This window comes from Abramis brama (assembly GCF_963993115.1).
Source record: "Abramis brama genome assembly, chromosome: 10".
NCBI classification, from domain to species: Eukaryota; Metazoa; Chordata; class Actinopteri; order Cypriniformes; family Leuciscidae; genus Abramis; species Abramis brama.
Genome location: NC_139972.1, coordinates 24,601,198 through 24,625,048, shown reverse-complemented (window position 1 = coordinate 24,625,048; position 23,851 = coordinate 24,601,198). Strand labels below are relative to the sequence as shown.

General features: G+C 40.6%; 1 protein-coding gene across 1 annotated transcript in view; it reads right to left on the bottom strand.

The window, feature by feature from the left end:
- Positions 1-2,415: 2,415 nt before the first annotated feature.
- Positions 2,416-23,851, bottom strand: part of LOC311090364 (NXPE family member 3-like) — a gene marked incomplete at its 3' end in the record, with an annotated part of 39,073 nt that continues 17,637 nt past the window's right edge. The window contains exons 3-4 of the mRNA XM_084125624.1: positions 2,921-3,313; positions 2,416-2,820 (exon numbers count right to left, since the gene is read on the bottom strand). Of these exons, the coding sequence (XP_083981750.1) occupies positions 2,416-2,820; positions 2,921-3,313 (798 nt within the window). The remainder of the gene's footprint in view (positions 2,821-2,920; positions 3,314-23,851) is intronic.

Below are 23,851 nucleotides of genomic sequence, written 5' to 3'. Positions count from 1 at the left end.
TTCGTTATTACACCCAAGAACAGAACACCACAATCGTTAGACGCCATTCTACTCAGCACTCCAGCTATCAACAATGAACGCGCGTCGGCGCGTGCTATGATTGACAGCTCGCTCATGAGGGCGCGAGGGCGGGTCTGTGTTTGAAACGCTGCTGTCAATCAACCATCGTGGGAGGGGCGTCGATATTGTGACATCACAATATCGAACAGCTTGATTTGAGACAGGAGGAAACATATAAGAAGATTTAAAAAAAAACACTGGATGGATTTTTATCATTTTATGATGGTTGTGTACAGGCACTGCCAACACATATTTCAGTACAATCAACTTGTAAAAGTGCATGTACCATTATATGACCCCTTTAATACAGAATATATTGCATATATTCCACTTCCAAAGTTAATATCATATCAGCCTATATATATGAGCCATTATAACAGAATAAATTGCATGCTCACTTAACAATATATATATATATATATATATATATATATATATATATATATATATATATATATATATATATATATATATATATATGTAGAGCGAGGGATAATGTAGAGCGAGGCGGTTGTTATAGCGAATACAACCCCGACAGGCTGATCGGGACCCCGACGCCCACCAAATGAATCAATAATTTGACACAAAATATTGATTTAAAAAGGAGTTTATTGATTTAAAAACGATTGTATTGCTTCTGCTAAAGAAAATAGTCCGTTCCGTCTCTACGGTTAGAATCCTGCGTCCATAGCAACGCTCTGTTTTTCATGGCAACGGTGTGTTTGCAGCGGTCTGTTATCAAGAAATAACAGACCGCCATGTAATATATACAGTGAGGAAAATAAGTATTTGAACACCCTGCTATTTTGCAAGTTCTCCCACTTGGAAATCATGGAGGGGTCTGAAATTGTCATCGTAGGTGCATGTCCACTGTGAGAGACATAATCTAAAAAAAAAAATCCAGAAATCACAATATATGATTTTTTAACTATTTATTTGTATGATACAGCTGCAAATAAGTATTTGAACACCTGTCTATCAGCTAGAATTCTGACCCTCAAAGACCTGTTAGTCTGCCTTTAAAATGTCCACCTCCACTCCATTTATTATCCTAAATTAGATGAACCTGTTTGAGGTCGTTAGCTGCATAAAGACACCTGTCCACCCCATACAATCAGTAAGAATCCAACTACTAACATGGCCAAGACCAAAGAGCTGTCCAAAGACACTAGAGACAAAATTGTACACCTCCACAAGGCTGGAAAGGGCTACGGGGAAATTGCCAAGCAGCTTGGTGAAAAAAGGTCCACTGTTGGAGCAATCATTAGAAAATGGAAGAAGCTAAACATGACTGTCAATCTCCCTCGGACTGGGGCTCCATGCAAGATCTCACCTCGTGGGGTCTCAATGATCCTAAGAAAGGTGAGAAATCAGCCCAGAACTACACAGGAGGAGCTGGTCAATGACCTGAAAAGAGCTGGGACCACTGTTTCCAAGGTTACTGTTGGTAATACACTAAGACGTCATGGTTTGAAATCATGCATGGCACGGAAGGTTCCCCTGCTTAAACCAGCACATGTCAAGGCCCGTCTTAAGTTTGCCAATGACCATTTGGATGATCCAGAGGAGTCATGGGAGAAAGTCATGTGGTCAGATGAGACCAAAACAGAACTTTTTGGTCATAATTCCACTAAACGTGTTTGGAGGAAGAAGAATGATGAGTACCATCCCAAGAACACCATCCCTACTGTGAAGCATGGGGGTGGTAGCATCATGCTTTGGGGGTGTTTTTCTACACATGGGACAGGGCGACTGCACTGTATTAAGGAGAGGATGACCGGGGCCATGTATTGCGAGATTTTGGGGAACAACCTCCTTCCCTCAGTTAGAGCATTGAAGATGGGTCGAGGCTGGGTCTTCCAACATGACAATGACCCAAAGCACACAGCCAGGATAACCAAGGAGTGGCTCTGTAAGAAGCATATCAAGGTTCTGGCGTGGCCTAGCCAGTCTCCAGACCTAAACCCAATAGACAATCTTTGGAGGGAGCTCAAACTCCGTGTTTCTCAGCGACAGCCCAGAAACCTGACTGATCTAGAGAAGATCTGTGTGGAGGAGTGGGCCAAAATCCCTCCTGCAGTGTGTGCAAACCTGGTGAAAAACTACAGGAAACGTTTGACCTCTGTAATTGCAAACAAAGGCTACTGTACCAAATATTAACATTGATTTTCTCAGGTGTTCAAATACTTATTTGCAGCTGTATCATACAAATAAATAGTTAAAAAATCATACATTGTGATTTCTGGATTTTTTTTTTTTTAGATTATGTCTCTCACAGTGGACATGCACCTACGATGACAATTTCAGACCCCTCCATGATTTCTAAGTGGGAGAACTTGCAAAATAGCAGGGTGTTCAAATACTTATTTTCCTCACTGTATAACCACCCATAGAGTGGTACACAAGGGCACTGCATGGCAGCGATTTGGGTCTCTGACAGTGCCAAGTTTCTCCGGCACGGGAATCGCTGTATTCACAGCAGCAGTCTTCTGTTCCCATATGCTCTAGTCCATTGTTGTCCCACTTTACATTACACATCACTTTTTCACTCAGCCTGGTCTTATTTGGTCCTGGTCCCTCATAATATCCATTAAAGAAAACTCTGTCAGAGTCAGCCTCTCTGTGATGTTTCAGGACCTGCACAGCTTCACTGGAGTGAATTAGACGCACAGCCACCTGTGCCTTGCCGACCCACGGCAAGAGGAAACGTACAGAGTAGGAGCCATTGAGCAGGTCCACCACCTCCCCAAAAACACTGGCCTGTGACAGAAGTACATTCTCAGTACAACTCTCTCTGACCCAGGGAGATAAATAAATCAGGCAAGTAGTTTTAGTAAATCTAATGTGTACAATAACTGACCTTAGTTTTAGACCAGAATAGCTTGGCTTGAAAAAAGTCGCCTCCATAACGCTTGGATTTGTTGTCAAAATCCTTTGCGTGCACCATAACATAAAGCTCCTCACCAATTTGATAGCTCTCTTTCAGGTTCTGAATGATGAATTTGGTGTGGCCTGGACTAGTACTCATGGACACATTTGTGATTGCTCTGTCAGGCCCGGCCCAGTACACATCTTGCTGTAACCTGGAGTAGTCATCTACATTGATTCCTTTTTCAGAGTAAAATGAGCTTGACTCTTCTGAACTAAGTACTGAAGGAGAAGTGGAGTTTGTATATATTCCTGCAAAGTGCAGAGACAAAAAGCTGGGTGGAGGGTGTTTCTTCCTTTCATTACCTGTATAAGACCATATAACCTGCAAATACAAAGATTGTTTTTAATCAAAAGTTTTGTATTTGTGGGAATCATGCTTGTTGATTATTAAACAAAAAACATCTAAGGTTATGTATATATCCCGGTTCCCTGAGAAGGGAATGAGACAATGCGTCATAACGTTAACGCTATGGGATCACCATCAGGTGCGACCTGTGTCTGAAATAAGAGTGGAACTCGGCAATTGATTGGCAGACGGCAGTCCTAGAAAAATGGTTCTAAAGTTAAACAGTACAAAATTATGGTTATTTGGCTTGTAACAATAGCAGAACTCTTTTGGTACTAAATAGAACCCTTTTTATAAGGTTCCATAGCTTTGATAGTGTTGACCTTAATGGTGTTATAAATAATCTTTTTATTAATATTTTATTTAGATTACAATTAGTATATTAGTATCTGTATATTATTGATATTAGTATTAGGCTATTAATATTCATTTTATATATTATATATATTATTTTATATATTTATATTGTTTTTCTTTCTGCCTATTTGGGTTTCACATTAAAAAAAGCATGTTATGTCAATTAGGGACTTTTATTACATTATTGACATGGAAAATTGTAGAAAAAAAGGCAGTGGTCTAAAAAACAGTTATTAGCTTAATATAAATGATAATTGACATTGAACATGACATGTGTCATGATCACCGGTTGAAGTGCCCTGCATATCCACCAGAGGGCACTCCTCCCCAGACCCTTGCTTTCCCACCCTTGACTACATCTCCCATAATCCATTGCCCATACTCTTTATGCCTGATTACTTCCAGCTGTTATTCATTACCTTGCTAAGCCCAGCCTATATAAACCCTGTTCACTCAGGCCTAGTCCACACGGACACGGGTATTTTTTATAACCGGAGTTTTTCCTCCTGCGTTTAAAAAAAAAATTCCATCCACACATGCTCGGTTTAAAAGAAATCTCCGCCTACATGAAAACGCAAAAAACACACTATCACGCGCTGTCAAGAGCATGCCACACCAGCAGGCGGCGATCGTAAAGCCACGTTGGCCAATCAGAAGCAAAAACCCCGGTTTTACTGTCTACACGACAACACTGCAACCGGCATTTCTGAAAATCCTCACCCTGGCAGGGGTTTTCAAAAATGTTCGGTTTCAGTGACCTGATACTGCGTTTCCGTGTGGACGAACAGCCGAACCGCGTAAAAAAAGTCACGGTTATAAAAATACCCGTGTCCGTGTGGACAAGGCCTGAGTCATTCAAAGCGAAGTCTTGTGTGTGTCTGCACTGCATTTCTGAGCCTTATCCTTGTTGCCCATGCCTTAGTTTTGACATTTTGCCTGTGCCATAGAACATCTAGCTGAAAAATGGATCTTCATGTTAAGGCTGGAATACACTACACGACTTTTAAAATCTGAACAGATTTTTAAACAGCAGGCATACACTTGCTGACTTTGTGAATGATTACAAAGAAAAAATGGGCATCATTCACTACATGACTGAGAATCATACACTACCAGACTTGCAAATCATTCCGATCACAAAAAACTCGCGCAGAAACGTGCCTCGTTGCTAAAAACAACAACAACAAAAAAAAACGTTACATGCTTGATATTATTAAAATGTCTTGTATTCATTTCTAATCCCAAAGGTGAATGCTACAAATCACTGAGATTCCAGTATAGGATGGGTGCATGTCTTATCTCCAGGATAGTGTCAGAATTGTCTGAAGCACTGCACAAAGTAGCCTACTTAAAAATGATTATCTAAAGGTAAACATTGGGACATTGTGGCCTACAAACAAACATCACAGCTGAACCATTGCGTATCTCCGAGCAACACAGCAGTGTTTTGTTATTGAATGAATCGCCATTTTTGAATCAATGTTTAAATAACCCTTTCATAAAGACAGTCACTTTCTTTTTTCTTTGAATGAATCAGCTGTCTGAACAAATCGAATGAATCATGAATGAGTGACTCATTTACTCACATTTTGCCACCATTTACTGGCGGGTTAGTTTTATATCTAGAATTATGATTTATTTTTTGTTGATACTGATTTCATATAATTGGTAAAAGTTAATATTTTGATTAAAATTATTGATAAAATGTAAGAATTTGACATGAATGGTGACACACAAGTTTAATAGGGTTAGAAAAAAATGCCCTGGAAATCAATTTATGATAAATATGCTGATTCACGTACAGTAAAAGCTGAAAGAACACTGATAAGGATATTGCTTCTAAATAAATTACATTAACACAATTACAATTCTTTTTTCTTTCTGAATAGATAACCGAATAGGTAACTAAATTGTCTGACCGATAATAACCGGAGGACAAGCATGACAGGCTTATATATACAGTAGTGGCAATTATATATTTTTATCAGTTTATGCTTGGTTGTTTCTCAATTAAACACTAGGGTGTTTCACTAGTCAGTGAAACTAATTTAGAAAACACAGCATGTACCTACTTTTTTTTCTCACTTATAGACACCAAAAACTGAGGAGGAATGGCAAATAATTGCCACTTAGTTCCAGCAAAGTTGGCAGTTTCCGCACTGCGTAGGTGTCCTTGAAACATCTTTATTCAGCCACATGAGGTGGCGGCAAGTCACTGTCTTCATTCAAAAACAAAGCAAGTGACTGTGCAAATCTTTATGAATGGGTCATTAAATGTATTTTTCATTTTTCAGTAACGAAACACTATACTGTGTTGCTCGGAGATGTACAACTGCTCTGGTTTGGAACTACTTTCGTTGACAATATTGGGTCTAAAATGTAAGTCACTGCGACACTGTGAAATGTAAGTGATACTGATTTTATACAATAGTGTGAGCTGTTTTGATTTCTCCACAAGTCTCTCACACAGACAGGCTGCGCGAGCATCAACTGGTGTGACCTGTTGCTGTTCAAAATCCATTATCATTTGACGTTATGTAATACAATCAATCATTCGCAGCTATTGACGTTTTAATCAGGCTATGCATTCACTTATCCCGGAAAAGCGATAATGTCGAGCCCTGGATTATGATAAATATCAACATAACAATGAATGAATAAAGATTTGTTTACCTCAGAATGTGGTTGGTCCGTGTACTTTTTGATCATTTCATTTTCTGTTTGGAATGGAATAACGATAAATGAAACCAGCTCGTTTATTCGTTTTTTAGTTTAGTTTAAAAAACGTTTGTGGTTTACAAATCGGTTTATGGGTTCGATATTTCATTTGCACACGTGGGCGGCGCTGAAATGCCGCTTTCATCTGATTGGTCAAAACGCTCGGCCTTCAGTAAGCTACAAGCTTTTCTTTCTGTCAGGCAGAAGGAGTCAGTAGGAGTGCGCCACTGACAAATGCACTTTAATAAAATAATGTCTGAAACCACCACTCACTGTTAACTACACACAATATTTGAAGCAGAAATATGTTGCTGGTCACGTAATTCGTGCTGCTGCTACTTGCAAGCAACCCCATTAATATGAGCCACAGTATCATATTTGACAGCCACAGCCACATTGACAGGTGACGTCACACTTGTGAAACACGAAATGCATTATGGGCGTAGTCGCCATTTGTAAGGTATCAATGCTAGTGTGTTCTATTGGGAGAATTGTGTTGTTCGTAAATGTGATAAAATGGTACGTTCTTGTTGTGTGATAGGCTGCAATAGTAAGTCTCACGACAGAAAGGGTCACAAACTAAACAACGGGGAAAGGTTTTTTAGTTTTCCCACTTTGAAGAAAGGACATGGACAGCATGTAGTGGACGTAACAAAGAGGCGTCAGATGGCCTGGGTTGGAGCTGTGCGACGCAAAAACATCACTTTTGCAAACATATCTCCGTTTATGTATGTCTTCTCTCGACATTTTGTGTAATTAATACAATAAAGAAAAAAATGCATGAAAAGAGGGTAGTATAACAATTTATTTGACAAGTTCAAACTAAACAAACCATCCTTTATCAGGCACTGATGATATACAGTTAACATGACATTATCATCATCATTACAGCGAACATACCTTTGCTGTTACTACAGTGTTGTCGCAGTCCTTCAGTCGGAATGTAAATAAACCCTGTACCCAGCCATTGGTGAAATGTCCGTGGGCTTCCAGAGATTTATAGTTTTTAAATTGTTCACTGGTATATGCGCTTATACCATAAACAAGATAATTGACAATGTCTAAATATGAGGATGGAGGTAGCAATGCGGGGTCAGCACTCCAACTTACTGACGAATACAATCAGAGTTATATAAAAAAAATGTCCTGGCTCTTCCAGGCTTTATAATGGGAGTGAATGGCTGAAAAAAATAGTAGTACTCCACATGGCTCCAGTGGGTTAATAAAGGCCTTCGGAAGCGAAGCCATGGGTTTTTGTAAGAAAAATACCCATATTTATAACTTTATAATCGAAAATAACTAGCTTCCGCCAGACGACCGTACGCATACTACGCAATTCAGGTTGCGCCACAAGAGTAACCTGTGGTGCATGTATGACGTAGGATGTAGGAGTATCGTAAGCTAAGACGCCTCTCGCCGTTTAAACAAATAGGGCTGTGCAACAAACTGAAGCTCCTCTTCTATTATATAGAAATCCGACATTTCTCTTCAAAATGATGTTTTATTAACAAAGTTCGGGAGGAGCACGTTCAGATAATTAAACCTAATTAAACACATGTGGAGCACATTCAGACAATCAAACCAAATTAGACACGAGTGGACCACACTCTGTTAATCAACCCAATCAACGAGGTAAGAGGTGTATATATACTGCAAACTTACCTCCGTTTGTTGACAGTTTAACAGCATCCCTCCACCACCCCATCTCCTCACTTCTAGTCCTAAATACTCTTACAACAACGGGGGAATACTCTGGGTTCGGGCAAAATTTCCGAGCTCGGAGCCCTCCCCCGGACAGCACGCCAAATACGCATAATCTTTACTCTGTTTAATTGATGTAAGGGTGAACTCGTGAAATTGCTAATTTGCGACCAGTGTTTTGTTTAGCTCTTTCCTCTGAGCTCCCATGTTCGTCATTACGCTGTGCGTCGGGTCTGGGGTTAGTCTTCCATCGTAAATCGGTGTGTACGGCCGTCTGGCGGAAGCTTATAGTTTATAAAGTTTTAAATATGGGTATTTTCCTTACACAAACGCATGGCTTCACTTCAGCCTTTATTAACCCCCTGGAGTAAAAGTTGAGCAATTTTATCATGTATGGATGCACTTTTTTGGGCTTCAAAATTTCTCCAGCCATTCAATGCCATTATAAAGCTTGGAAGAGCCAGGACATTTTTTAATATAACTCTGATTGTATTTGTCTGAAAGAAGAATGTCATATACACCTAGGATGGCTTCAGGATGAGTAAATCATGGGCTAATCTTCCTTTTTGGAAGCTAATCTCTTTAAAGACATACATCATTCTTATGAAAATACCTGAAATAGCTTGATGAACACAGATATATTATCGCTATCATCTGTTTGTCTTCATGTTTCATCAGTCAAAACGTCTCTATCTGCATGTTATTATATCCACATAAGGCATTTCCTGAAACGCCATGAGTTTAATACTTCTATCTCACTTGTGGACTTTCTGCGTGAGGGATGAATCAGTATGTACTGTGTTTAGAGCTCTATATCGCTATCTCCCCCCCCATTTTGGGTAAAAAATTAAAAATAATACTAAAGTACTTTGTAACGTAGTTACTTGAGTAGTTTTTAAGCAAACTACTTTGTTACTCTTACTTGAGTCATATTATTTTTCAGTACTTCTACTTGTACTCAAGTAAATTATTACTTAAAGGTACAATATGTAGGGTTTTTTTTGTTTTAAAAATAGCAAAAATCACTATATCTATGTTATATTTTTTTTTAGTTGTGTACTTACATTATCCCGACTGTTTCCAACAACTTTCAAACCAGGAGAAATTTGTAATTTAATTCGAAGACACGGACCATTTCTTTATTTCCGTTTTGTCGCCGTCAATGGCGTCATATCCGCGTTCTCCCTGGTTTCCGCTCGTACTGCCATAGTAACCAGAGCCCTCTGATAGTAACCAAGGCGACAGACGTGGACAACTGTGTAGTTCGTAATGTCTATCTGCACGCTGTTGTTGTTTCGTTCAAACATTATGGACCATGGCAAGCAGACTTTGGATAAAAAAGGAGAACTAAAACGAGAATCAATATCAGCGCGGTGTTTTCGAGATGCTGAGAGCTCCACGTCCGAGACTTCGACCGCTCCTACATGTACTTTATTAAACAGGTGAGCACATTTACATAAAACTAATCAATGTTATATAGTTCAACAATGATAAAATGTTAGAATATGATCTCTATGTTATTCTAATGTTGATCTAGCTTACTGCTAGTCTCATACAGACAAACTAACACACAAAATCTGCACACAAAAACAGTCGGTTTCACCACCACTCAAAACCAAAATAAATAGTGTTCCAACCAATCACCGACAGGGGTAGGTGTTGTGAGGTTTTGCGCTCGTGCACGGCTGCCTATGACGGCTGCACGCGGAAACCTCACAACACCCACCTCTGTCGGTGATTGGTTGGAACACTATTTATTTTGGTTTTGAGTGGTGGTGAAACCGACTGTTTTTGTGTGCAGATTTCAGAGCGGCTGCCTACAGAGACGCGTTTTTTTGACAGCATGCTTATGGGGCAGGCAGCTAGCGAATCGTTAGGAAAGAACTAGTGTTTTGCATCTAAAAGCTACAATCCTAGGGAGGCAAGTTAATAAAGAGTAAGAAAGACTTTTATTTTGTCTATAAAGGTAGAGAATGCAGTTAGACAAGGCGAGACAATCATGTGAAGTGGAATGCATGTATGAGGAAGAATGTAGGGTTGAGGAAGGCAAAGCACATCAATTTTCTCATCAAAACACCACAGACCAGGCCACACATATCCAGGCCCATCATCATCATTACTTCTAGATCTCAGAACTCCCTGCCCAGCTTTTCAAGAACCATGCTGAGTTTGTAAGCCATATCAATTCATCTGTGATGGCACCACTCTTTCATCTGCAGACAGATGGTCTTCTTCAGCTATGTTTTAGAGCAGATGTAGACAGCAGCAAGACCAGCTCAAGTCAACATGATAGAGATACCACACGAACCACAGCATAACACCAAGTTGTAGGAATGCCTTTTGTTTTAACAGTCTTACATAAAACTATCCCCCACCCAAGCAACTACACTAATGGAATTAACTAGGGTCCAGAGTGCCTCACAATTGACCGTTCACAAAGACCCGCCCCCTTTAGTTACTGTTGCTATGTCCGACAAGCCACGCCACTCTTACGCCACACCATGTTCTCACGCAGTGAAAAATATATCGCGGAGCAATATATTATATATATATATATATACAGTGAGGAAAATAAGTATTTGAACACCCCGCTATTTTGCAAGTTCTCCCACTTGGAAATCATGGAGGGGTCTGAAATTGTCATCGTAGGTGCATGTCCACTGTGAGAGACATAATCTAAAAAAAAAATCCAGAAATCACAATATATGATTTTTTAACTATTTATTTGTATGATACAGCTGCAAATAAGTATTTGAACACCTGTCTATCAGCTAGAATTCTGACCCTCAAAGACCTGTTAGTCTGCCTTTAAAATGTCCACCTCCACTCCATTTATTATCCTAAATTAGATGCACCTGTTTGAGGTCGTTAGCTGCATAAAGACACCTGTCCACCCCATACAATCAGTAAGAATCCAACTACTAACATGGCCAAGACCAAAGAGCTGTCCAAAGACACTAGAGACAAAATTGTACACCTCCACAAGGCTGGAAAGGGCTACGGGGAAATTGCCAAGCAGTTTGGTGAAAAAAGGTCCACTGTTGGAGCAATCATTAGAAAATGGAAGAAGCTAAACATGACTGTCAATCTCCCTCGGACTGGGGCTCCATGCAAGATCTCACCTCGTGGGGTCTCAATGATCCTAAGAAAGGTGAGAAATCAGCCCAGAACTACACGGGAGGAGCTGGTCAATGACCTGAAAAGAGCTGGGACCACCGTTTCCAAGGTTACTGTTGGTAATACACTAAGACGTCATGGTTTGAAATCATGCATGGCACGGAAGGTTCCCCTGCTTAAACCAGCACATGTCAAGGCCCGTCTTAAGTTTGCCAATGACCATTTGGATGATCCAGAGGAGTCATGGCAGAAAGTCATGTGGTCAGATGAGACCAAAATAGAACTTTTTGGTCATAATTCCACTAAACGTGTTTGGAGGAAGAAGAATGATGAGTACCATCCCAAGAACACCATCCCTACTGTGAAGCATGGGGGTGGTAGCATCATGCTTTGGGGGTGTTTTTCTGCACATGGGACAGGGCGACTGCACTGTATTAAGGAGAGGATGACCGGGGCCATGTATTGCGAGATTTTGGGGAACAACCTCCTTCCCTCAGTTAGAGCATTGAAGATGGGTCGAGGCTGGGTCTTCCAACATGACAATGACACGAAGCACACAGCCAGGATAACCAAGGAGTGGCTCTGTAAGAAGCATATCAAGGTTCTGGCGTGGCCTAGCCAGTCTCCAGACCTAAACCCAATAGAGAATCTTTGGACGGAGCTCAAACTCCGTGTTTCTCAGCGACAGCCCAGAAAAATCACTGATCTAGAGAAGATCTGTGTGGAGGAGTGGGCCAAAATCCCTCCTGCAGTGTGTGCAAACCTGGTGAAAAACTACAGGAAACGTTTGACCTCTGTAATTGCAAACAAAGGCTACTGTACCAAATATTAACATTGATTTTCTCAGGTGTTCAAATACTTATTTGCAGCTGTATCATACAAATAAATAGTTAAAAAATCATACATTGTGATTTCTGGATTATTATTTTTTTATTATGTCTCTCACAGTGGACATGCACCTACGATGACAATTTCAGACCCCTCCATGATTTCCAAGTGGGAGAACTTGCAAAATAGCAGGGTGTTCAAATACTTATTTTCCTCACTGTATCTTCTTCTTCTTCAGCATTATCGCTACCTACTGTATCTTAATTACATATACTTAAATCCTTGTGTTCAGTCCAGTTTGTTGTAAAAAAGATGAGATGTGTTTAAGTACCATCTTTCCGGAGTTATTTGAGAAAATAGTTGTAATGTCCATTTGTTTAAATCCTTCATGTTCCAGTCCATTCCTTAAAGCCAGTCTTTGAGTTGAGTATTTAGTGCATACAAACAGCACATGTTCCACAGTTTCCAGTTGACTGCATGTCTCACAATTTCCAGATGAATGTTTTCCAATAAGGTGCAGAGATGCATTTAACTTGTGTGACCTAGTCTAATTCTGCTAAATTGACACTGTTCTCTCCTGCTCTTCCCCAATAACTTTTCCTCCCCCACTTTCTGCTGTATCTTATATAAATGTCTTCCTTTATTTACATTATCCCATAAACTCTGCCACTGTATCTTAATTTTGTTCTGTACATATGATTTGATCTCTACTTTGCTAACTGGTACTGCCACCTCTACCTGATTTACTTTCAACCCATTTTTAGCTAAAGTATCTGCCATCTCATTCCCTTGGATGCCAATGTGTGCTGGGACCCATAAAAACTGAACATAAATCTGAACAATAAAGCATGGCACAAACCCACTTAAATAGGGCAAGACACAGGTGTGACACATCAGGCATAATGAATGAGAGGCGCTATCTACTGACCAGGAGGAAAATAGCCAGCCCTTAAAGTCCCCTCAGTTGTGAGTAGAATTGTATTTCAAAGCAAATATTTGCAGAAATTATGTGCCTGTTAATATTGTTATATTGATATAACATTATTCTCTTCTTGTTTAGGAACCAAATACACCCAACCCTGTGCAGTATATAAATGGATGTGCCTTGGATGCAGAGTCTCTTTTACAAATAATGATGGAAGGGGAGAAGGTCTGTGAAGTTTTCATTTGTAATGGCAATATACTTAATCTTCAACCTTGAACCTTCAAAGTCGAGAAACACCCTAACATTCATTGAAAAGTATTTAATGTGCCATAATGCCAAAACCAAAATTCCATATAAATATGTGATGTTAAAAAGAAATGTCCTGTTTTAAACATTATCTTATTGTCTAAATATTATAAATATTCAGTAACATTCAGGTACATGTTGAATGAAATTGATTGTTATTGGATTTTCATGAAAGACAATATTCCTTTGTTTTAAGTTATAGGTCTCTATTTGCCCAGTGGTGTACCGTTTTAAACATTAACTTGTTTTCCAAATTCTTATAGACATTCAGTTACATTGCGTTAAAGGTTGGAGGAAACTAATTAATAATTAATTTATTTGATTGATTGATTGATGAAAGACAGTATTCCTTTTTTCAAGCAAATCTGTTTGTCCAGTAGTGTCTGTGCTCATATTTTATATTTATGTATTAAACATTTTATAAACAATCATTATGTTCTGTCTATATTGTGAAATAGGATTAAGATAATATTTATTAATAATAATAATAATAATAATGATGATGTTATTGCTAGTGTCATGGAAATTCTTAATACAAATACAACCTACTAAATCTGACTTCTTCACTACGGACAATTTAAACAACTTCCAGTTATAACTACAGTATCTCGAGGTAATTCCCTGAAATCCCTGAATACTTACAATACTTCCCTGAAGTATGGTGATGGCGTCCCGTCAAGAAGCTATCACTACTTCAATCACACTTTAGCTGTTTCTTTTGTTGTCTTTTGAGCATAGAATCTTTAGTACTTCTATTACTACCTCAATCCCACATACTGTAGATGTTTCTGTTGTTGACTTTTGAGCGTAGAATCTATTTCTCAGCTGCACAGCATATACCTGACATGACTCACAAATTTTATTCACGGCCGGGAGATCACTGGCCACAATAACCAAATGAGTCTCCTAAATTGAAAGATACATGTACATTTAAATCATACAGCTGAGTAAAAATCAATGTCACTCGAGTCTTCTACACTGTGATTTGTTCTGGTGATTGGTTTGTAATGATCTAAGCTAATCATAATGGCTGTTAGTTCTACAGTGTTAAATACTTTTTGGGTAAGTATAGATGGTCTTTGACCTGAGCATCCTTAGTCTGCATTTCTCAGTACATTTAATGTTGAAAATACCTATTACATATCACATTAGAAAAAGGTTTCACAACAATGGCCATCATTAGGGCAGTACAACAGGTGTGACCGTGTCCCTTGCTTGAGGGGACCCCACCTCGAAAGAGAATGCAACCTGGAGAGAGATAGCACACAAGCAAATCTCAACCCGAGGCATTCTCATGTGTTACGCAGCCCCTCCCCACTCAAATGATTTTACTGTGTGGTAAACACTATGCAAGCCGATAAACACACCTCCACGATTTCAACACTTCAATGTGAATATGGAGAAATTAAGGCTAATATGGGGCAGGGGAGGAGGTCTGTTTATTATAACATTCACCTCAACTCTCTTCATGTCTAATCCCTCAGAACTAGAAATTCTTCCATATGCTCTCAGGTTGGAAGTGGCCACCGGGAGGACTTTTGTGACCTGGGAGCAATGGAGATATCTGAAAAAGCTTGCAAAAAGGGAACTCCCTTGTTGTACATTTATATGAGATGAGAGCCCGAAAACTAGCCTAGGCCGACTTGTTATGTCAAACACAACAGGTATAGGCTATTCACCTCAGAGAAGAAGATGTGGATTATATTTTGTGTTTTTTTTATTTTTTTGGTAATCTTGATTTCTCACAAATTATTTGTTTTTCTGCGAGTCGGTACAAGATCCAATGAGGTCCAGAGTTTTCATTTACGCTTCTGAAGTTTTCGTTTACGCTCGCTCCCTGAGTTTTTGTTCGCCGTTCTGGCACACAGCTCTCGCGGGGGCGGGGGCTAGCAGCAGTGTGTTCTCATTGGCTACTGAGTTTTTGATTGACAGCTTCTTGACCTGGAAGTGAAGACGTCAGTGTTGTATTTATGTGTGGATGTGAGCCTCTGTAAGCACAGCTTTCTATTTCATTTTATTGCTATAAAGTTTATATCTATTTATTTGCTGCTACACTACATTGTTGAGATGATTTCTTATAGAAGGAATAGTACAGACGAATGATAACATTATCATTAGTCATCGTCGCTATCAGGATACTGTATACTCGTGGTAAGTCTGAATTATTATTATTATTATTTTTAAATATACTATACCAATACTATTTATAATACAGTACTTACTTTTTCAGGTGGAGAGGCATTTTAGAGCTCAGTGAGACCCCATAACATTATAGAGCAGTGTTGTCTTGATTTAACTGTTAGCCCAATCATTACATGACTTGTTTATCTACATATGGTTACAGTCTTCGATTAGATCATATTTGCTTCGATTAGATCATATTTCCCCCCAGCCACCCCAAACAACATTAGGCTAAGAGTACTGTACAGTATCTGTAGCCTACAGTACAAAAAGTACTGTATCAGACAATGACCGATGCCATTGGACCAGAGCGCTTTTAATCACTGCCTGATTCAACTTTGGCAATGTAAAGCCTTTTTTTTTTTTTACCATGTCAATAAAGCTATTTAAACCTGAATTTAATGCAGAGTTTTTGAAAGAGGAGAGACACGACTTGACCACAGACCACGTCTCTGTTCATAATATGTAAACACTCAATTATTTTGAAATATCGCCCTGGTCGCAATATTTATTCGGATTACTTTTGTGTGATAAAGATGACTGATAAAGCTATTATATGTAGCTAGTATGAGTAACAAAATGCTTTTTCTGTGTCCATATTTGACTAATAATAATGCAAGGAATTGCACTTCAAATGAACATTTCGGAGAAAAATGTTTCATCTTTAATAGTCTTTAATAATACACATATATGCAAATGCAAAACCTAATACATGCAAGTAATTATGACTGAAAACCTCCAGCAACTAGGGAATACACAGCCATGGATATATATATATATTTTTATATAGGGATATACAGCCATCTACTGGTTACACAACAGTATTACAGATGATAAATGGTGCATGACTCAGAGGTAAATGTTTAGTACTGTAAAATCCCTTAAAAATATATATATCATTTGTTTGAAATAAATATTTTAAGCCTGCAATTTGTAACTGTATGTGGGAGTTCAAAGCAGTTTGTATTGTTAGATTATAATACATTTTCTTTCTCATTTTTCCAGGGAGTGGAGCAACTTTTCCATAAACAAAATTGTGATGCTGACACAGAGGATGGAGTGGTAGTACTAGAGATCCACTCTCCCCATCACACAATAATCTTTGTTCAGACGCATCACCTTTGAATGACTGGGATCTTGATATTCAGACACCCGATTTATTTTATTTTAATATTAAAAAATAGCAAATATTCTAATTTCTTTGGAGCTCTAAATTAAAACAAACACCGTTCACAAGTACACAAGAGGTTTCACTTTATTCTTTCTAGTCTATGCTGATCTTGGATTAGCATACCAACAACATATGAATGTTAAGGGGATATAGTTCACCCAAAAATAAAAAAAATTCTCACTTATTTTACTCACCCTCATGCTATCCCAGATGCAATTTACTTTCTTTCTAAAATAAACATGAATTAAGATTATAAGGAAAGTAATCCATCCCTGCGAGTCCTATAAAAACCACACATAGTGACTGAGATGTCCATGCAACCTCAGTGGATGAATCAATGCCTTCTGAAGTGAAACAATAGGCTAGATAAGATAAATACTAATAATGTAAACTGTTTTAACTATTAAAAATCACTTCCGACCAACTGTCTTACGTACATGGGTTGCAATCCACTTGTATTATATGAACTCACAGAGATGGATTATTTCCTTAACAATCTTTGTTTGTTTATGTGAAGAAAGAAAGTCATATACATCTGGGATGGCATGAAGGTTAGTAAATGATGAGAAAATTCTCATTTTTTGGGTGATCTATATCCTTGTAAGTTGTACCCACCCAGTCACTGTTTTGTTACTTGTACTGTAACAGGAACTGTTCAAAGGATCATTGCTGTCAGGATTCCATCACCATCTCCTTCCACTCATTCCCTCACTCCGCCCACTCAGTCATTCACACGCTCATTGTCACCTGATTACTAATCACCGTCACCTGGACCTCATCATCAGTTCACCCATATATACCTGCTACAAACATTCAGTCATTGTCTGATCTCGTCTACACATGACACAGACTCTCTGCCATACTTACCTGTATACCTACCTTCGATCCCGATCTTCTCAGCCAGTCACCATTCCGTCTTCTAAGGAACTCCTTCATCATCATCTGCAAGAGAAAGAGAGAGAGAGACTTGGTTACACTTCAGTTAAGCTATCATCTGACATTCAACTTACTGTTTACTCACCTGTTTCGCTGTACCGATCCATTCTGCAAATTAAAGCATTTAACTTACCATTCTGTCTGCTTCGTCTATGCCAAACCTGACAGAAGATCAGAACACCATGCAGAATCCTTCGGAATCCACAGCGAATTCACCTGTCAATCCGATCGCCATTCATCAACACACCTCTTCAGCTTCACTTTCTCAAGCGCCCGTTGCTTCGTTCACTGCCTCAGCGTGTCCCATGGCCCGACCAGCGACATTCTCCGGTGAGGCGGAGGACTGCAGTGGGTTTCTACTTCAGGTACCTTTGTATTTCTCCATGGAAGAACATCAATTCATCAACGATTCAGCTCGTGTTGCTTTCATCAATTCACTTCTGTCTGGGCAAGCACTTCAGTGGGCACAGTCTCTGTGGAATTCGGATTCAGAAGTCGTCAAATCCCTCTCCGGTTTCATACAACACTTCAAAGAAGTTTTCAGTCAAACAGCTGCCGATCTATCAGTACATGATCAACTCTACAATCTTCGTCAAGGCCAATCTTCTGTGAGTACTTTCTCTTTACGATTCCGCACTTTAGCGGCATCCAGTGGTTGGAATGAGGCAGCATTGATCACAGCTTTTCGTCATGGTTTGAATCCTAACATTCGTCAGTTGATGGTGGTTTACGACGACAGTCTGGGAATTGAGAAATTAATTCAAAAATCCATTCGAGTTTCGCAAAGACTATCAGCCTGTGATTCTCCGACTCCCACTGTATGTCCTCCGCCCACGGATCCATCAGTCACTCCTCCAGCACCAGAGCCTATGGATCTCGGCTCCGCCCATCTTCCAGCTTCAGAGCGTCAACGATGAATTCTTCATAAACTCTGTCTCTATTGTGCATCTGATAATCATCTTCTCAGCTCTTGCCCTGTTCGACCTCCATGCCCAGCGGTAAGCACAATTCAAGTCTCACCTAAAATTGAAGCTTTAAATCGCATCACTGTGCATGTATTAACTTCTCGTATTTGTGTCTCAGCGCAAGCCCTTATTGACTCTGGTTCGGCGGGGAATTTCATCTCCACACAGCTTCTCCAAAAATTGAACATCCGCAAACATCGCAATTCTCAAGACCTCCATGTACAAACCATCCAGGGAAAACCGCTGGGTCAAGGTCGAATTTGTCACTGTTCACCTACTCTGACGCTGCGTGTTGGTTGTCTTCATTCAGAGGAGATTTATTTTATGGTGCTGGAGGAGTCCACCGCTGAGCTCATCCTGGGACGCCCCTGGTTAGTTCAACATCAGCCGACGCTCCACTGGAAATCTGGTGAAGTATTACGTTGGGGTGAGTCCTGCCATTTGTCCTGTCTGTCATCCATCAAGAAAATCCCTTCATCATCGACGCCTCAGAAGAGGTCCAAAGTTCCTGTTTGTTCCACCTCGGTTGAGAGCCCTGAAGTAGAGCATCAAGTAGAGATTCCAGTGGAGTACCAGGCATACCAGGATGTGTTCAGCAAGAAACTGGCTACTAAACTACCACCTCATCGGCCATGGGACTGCGCAATCGACTTGCTACCTGGAGCCACTCTACCTAAAGGTCGTATCTATCCACTGTCCATCCCGGAGCAGAAGGCCATGGAGGAGTATGTGGAGGAGGCTTTACAACAACAGTTCATCCGCACATCGACCTCCCCTGCCGCTTCAAGTTTCTTCTTTGTGGGTAAGAAGGACGGAGGCTTGAGGCCCTGCATCGATTATCGTCATCTCAACTCTCAAACCGTCAAATACAGTTATCCCCTTCCTCTGGTCCCAGCTGCCTTGGAGCAGGTGCGTGGGGCTCGCATATTTTCGAAACTGGACCTTCGGAGTACATACAACTTGATCCGTATACGGCATGGAGATGAGTGGAAGACAGCGTTCGTCACCCCATCTGGCCATTATGAATATCAGGTTATGCCCTTCGGGCAGTCCAACGCTCCAGCGGTCTTCCAAGGGTACATGAACGAAGTGTTCCGTGAGTACCTCAACCGCTTTGTGATTGTCTACATTGACGATATCCTCATCTATTCATCTTCAATTGCTGAACACCATCGTCATGTCATTCAAGAACTAGAGAAACTGAGAGAACACAAGCTTTACCTGAAATTGGAGAAGTGTGAGTTCCATATCACCTCTGTTCAGTTCCTGGGTTACATCATAGATCAGCATGGTATCCAGATGGACCAGAGGAAGGTGGAAACAATCCAAGACTGGCCATTACCCACATCTATCAAAGAACTTCAAAGATTCCTCGGTTTTGCAAACTTCTACAGAAGATTCATCAAGAACTACAGTCTCATCAGTGCTCCTCTCACATCTTCATTAAAGAATCGACCCAAGTCTCTGTCCTCGAATCCCACAGCTATCCAAGCCTTCCATCGCCTCAAAGAAGTCTTCACGACAGCACCAATCCTCATCCATCCCAATCCAGAACTTCCTTTCATCGTTGAGGTCGATGCATCTTCCACTGGGGTTGGAGCGGTGCTGTCACAGCGGCAGGGTGTGCCTCCCAGACTCCATCCATGTGCCTTCTTTTCCAAAAAGCTGTCCCCGGCGGAGCAAAACTACGACATCGGCAACCGGGAACTGCTAGCCATAAAACTGGCTTTAGAAGAATGGAGACATTGGCTGGAGGGAGCAAATCACCAGTTCAAAGTAATTACAGATCATCGCAACTTGGAATATCTTCGTGAGGCAAGAAGATTGAATCCTCGCCAGGCCCGCTGGGCACTCTTCTTCACTCGATTCAACTTCGTTGTTACTTACCGTCCAGAAAGTAAGAATTGCAAGGCAGACGCTCTTTCCAGACTCCATCATTCATCTTCAGAGGACCTCAGTACTGAAACCATCCTCCCTCCAGCCTTAATCCTCAGTCCCATTCTCTGGGACATTGACCAGCAAATCTCTCAGGAAAATTCTCGCCATCCTGCTCCGCCGGGAGGTCCAGAAGGGCGTACTTTCGTACCTCAACATCTTCGTACTCCCCTTCTGGACTCTGCTCACACAGTTCCGGGCTCTGGACATCCAGGTAGCAAGCGTACCCTCTCGCTCCTCAGTCAGCGGTACTGGTGGCCGTCCATCTCCGAAGATGTCTCCAGGTTCGTCCGTGGCTGCTCAGTCTGCGCCATCACCAACACTCCCAGGAAACTACCTGAGAGTAAACTTGTGCCACTACCTATACCCAGACGCCCTTGGTCACACATCGGAGTGGACTTCATGACTGACCTTCCTAGATCCGGTGGATTTACCTGTGTGCTCGTCGTTGTGGATAGATTTTCCAAAGGCTGCAAGCTGATACCTTTACCTGGTTTACCCACGGCTTTAGAAACAGCTGAAGCATTGTTTCATCATGTATTCAGAAATTTTGGCATTCCAGAAGACATTGTTTCGGACAGGGGACCCCAATTCATCTCCCGGGTGTGACACGCCTTCTTCAAACTCCTCGGGGTCACTGTCAGCCTCTCTTCAGGATATCATCCGCAGACCAACGGCCAGACTGAGCGGAAGATTCAGGAGTTAGGACGTTATCTGCGAACTTATTGCCACCAGTACCAAGACAGCTGGAACCGATACCTCCCCTGGGCGGAATACGCTCAGAATTCCCTCACTCAGCGTACCACCGGGCTCACCCCCTTTCAGTGCTTCCTCGGATATCAGCCACCTCTCTTCCCTTGGTCGGGAGAGCCCTCGGAGGTTCCAGCTGTCGACTTTTGGTTCCATCAGAGCGAGGGGGTATGGGACTCAGCTCATGTGCATCTACAACAGGCAGTGCGGAGGCACAAGGATCAAGCGGATCGTCTACGAGCCGATACACCCCAATACCAACCTGGTCAGAAGGTGTGGTTATCGACGAGGGACATTCGCCTCTGCCTGCCTTGCCGTAAGCTGAGTCCTCGATTCATTGGACCTTTCACCATCCAGAGCCAGTTGAACGAAGTAACCTACAGACTCAACCTTCCACCTCAGTACAAGATCTCTCCTTCCTTCCATGTCTCTCTCCTCAAACCCTTCACTGACCCAGTCTCTTCTGTTCCCTCAGATTCCACCTCGGATGACGTGCCTCCTCCTCCCGTTCCTGTGGAAGAAGAGGCCATCTACAGAGTTCGATCCATCATGGACTCCCGGCGGCGAGGTCCCCGTCTGGAGTATCTGGTGGACTGGGAGGACTACAGTCCAGAGGAGCGTTCCTGGGTGCTCCGTGATGATATCCTAGATCCAGCCTTACTCTCCCAGTTCCATTCTGACCATCCTGACCGCCCAGCTCCCAGGGGTCGTGGTCGACCTCGCCGCCGACAACATATGATCTAATCTAAGCAAATATGATCTAATTGATCATATGTATTTGTAATTGTGCATTTTGTATAGTAATGTATATCATGATAATACTGTGCATTGCATGTATAGTATGCAGTTAATATTTTGTGGATTCTGGTCTTTCCTATTACAACATAATTACATCCAAGACTTTCACTTTGATACTTGTGTATATGCTTTAGTGACAAAGAATGTAAATTTATTTGAATTAATTCAACTAGTTTTATATTTCACAATTGAAACTGTTGATGATTGTTAAAATATATTTACAATTTTAAATGTTAGATGATAATATTAACTAAATTAAATAACAAAATAAAATGATTGGCATGATAAAAAAAAAATGGCAACAAGAACATTCTTTGTGTGAAATATGTAATGAAATGCCCTTAGAAGTCTGTATCATCTGACAGCAAGCCACGATTGTAATTTTTATATTGTATAAATTCCTCTTATTAAGTGATCATTAATTTTGATGGTGTAAATGCATATGCTAACAATGAGTAGTGTGATGGCCATGGTTGCCAAACTTGATTACCTGGTTGAAGTAAGACTTTCTTGACGGCTGAATACACACGTATAATAGTATTCTCTTTAAATTGTAACAGCACAACCTAATCAGAGCCTAACATGCAAAAGAATCATCCGGAATAAACAAATATTCTCCGAAAACATTGGACATTATACAATATTTTCAGTATTATATACAGTACTTTAATGTACAATTACACCTGAATAGACTGAATAGATCTCTTGCGCTCCTAAAAGCATCTGTCGACAAAGTAGTTGCAGCAGTTAAATACAGATAAAATTAAAAAAACAAACATAACTTTATATCACTAAAATAAAATAGAAAGCTGCGCTTAGACACACACACATCCACACATGTAAACACAACACTGATGTCTTCACTTCCAGGTCAAGAAGCTGTCAATCAAAAACTCAGTAGCCAATTCTGACTAGAATCTGATTATGACGACGTCAAGCTAAAAGCAAGTGGCTGTAATTATTTGACTCTCACGATTTGTTCAAAGCCGCAGATCCGTTCACAAACACTGCTGTGGCTCTCGTTGGAGCTATTGTTTTGTTGCAAAAAACACCTATAATCCTGTGTTTAAAATGAACTGTTGTATAAAATCAATGTCACATTAGAAATCGTGTGGATAGTCGTATAATGTGATCAACATTAAACACAGGAACTCCCACAGGTTATGTTTTTGTATCGAAGAGAGTTTGAATGTTAAAGAGATCACATAGATCTGTGTATGTGTCTATATTTGTTCTGATATGATATGCATCAGTAACTGATATGTTCGAAACATATCATATGCTCACTGCTTGTGTGAATGCAGTCAGTTTTGACCGCAAAAGATGAGGTAATTTGATTGGATGTCACGTAGCCTATTTACTGCATTTTACCTGCTAGAAATATGCTATCTTTTAATATTATTTTAAGGTGGAGTAGAATTGAATCAACGGCAAAATTCAGCATTGTTTGAGTACGCTACCCCCTTCTGTCACATCACGTACCTGTCACATTCACCGTCTGTCTCTGCACTACATTACCCAGGATCCTCTTTGGCACACCTGCATTCACTCTCCAGATTACTAATCACCTGCACCTGTTCACCATCAGCAACCTCGTCATCAAGCACTATAAAACGCTCACCATAGCCCCAGTTCATGGTCAAGCCTCCAACAGGAACAGACCATTATCCGTTGTCTCCTGAACCTCTGATGCTTCCAAGATGTAACGTATACTCACCTGTGAAACACTAACCTCTGTGTCATTGTTCTGCTGTCTCCAGGAATCCTGTTCGATTTCCTATTGCTTGTGATCCGTTGTTCTCCCGAGCTTCCAGTGTTTCCTCTGA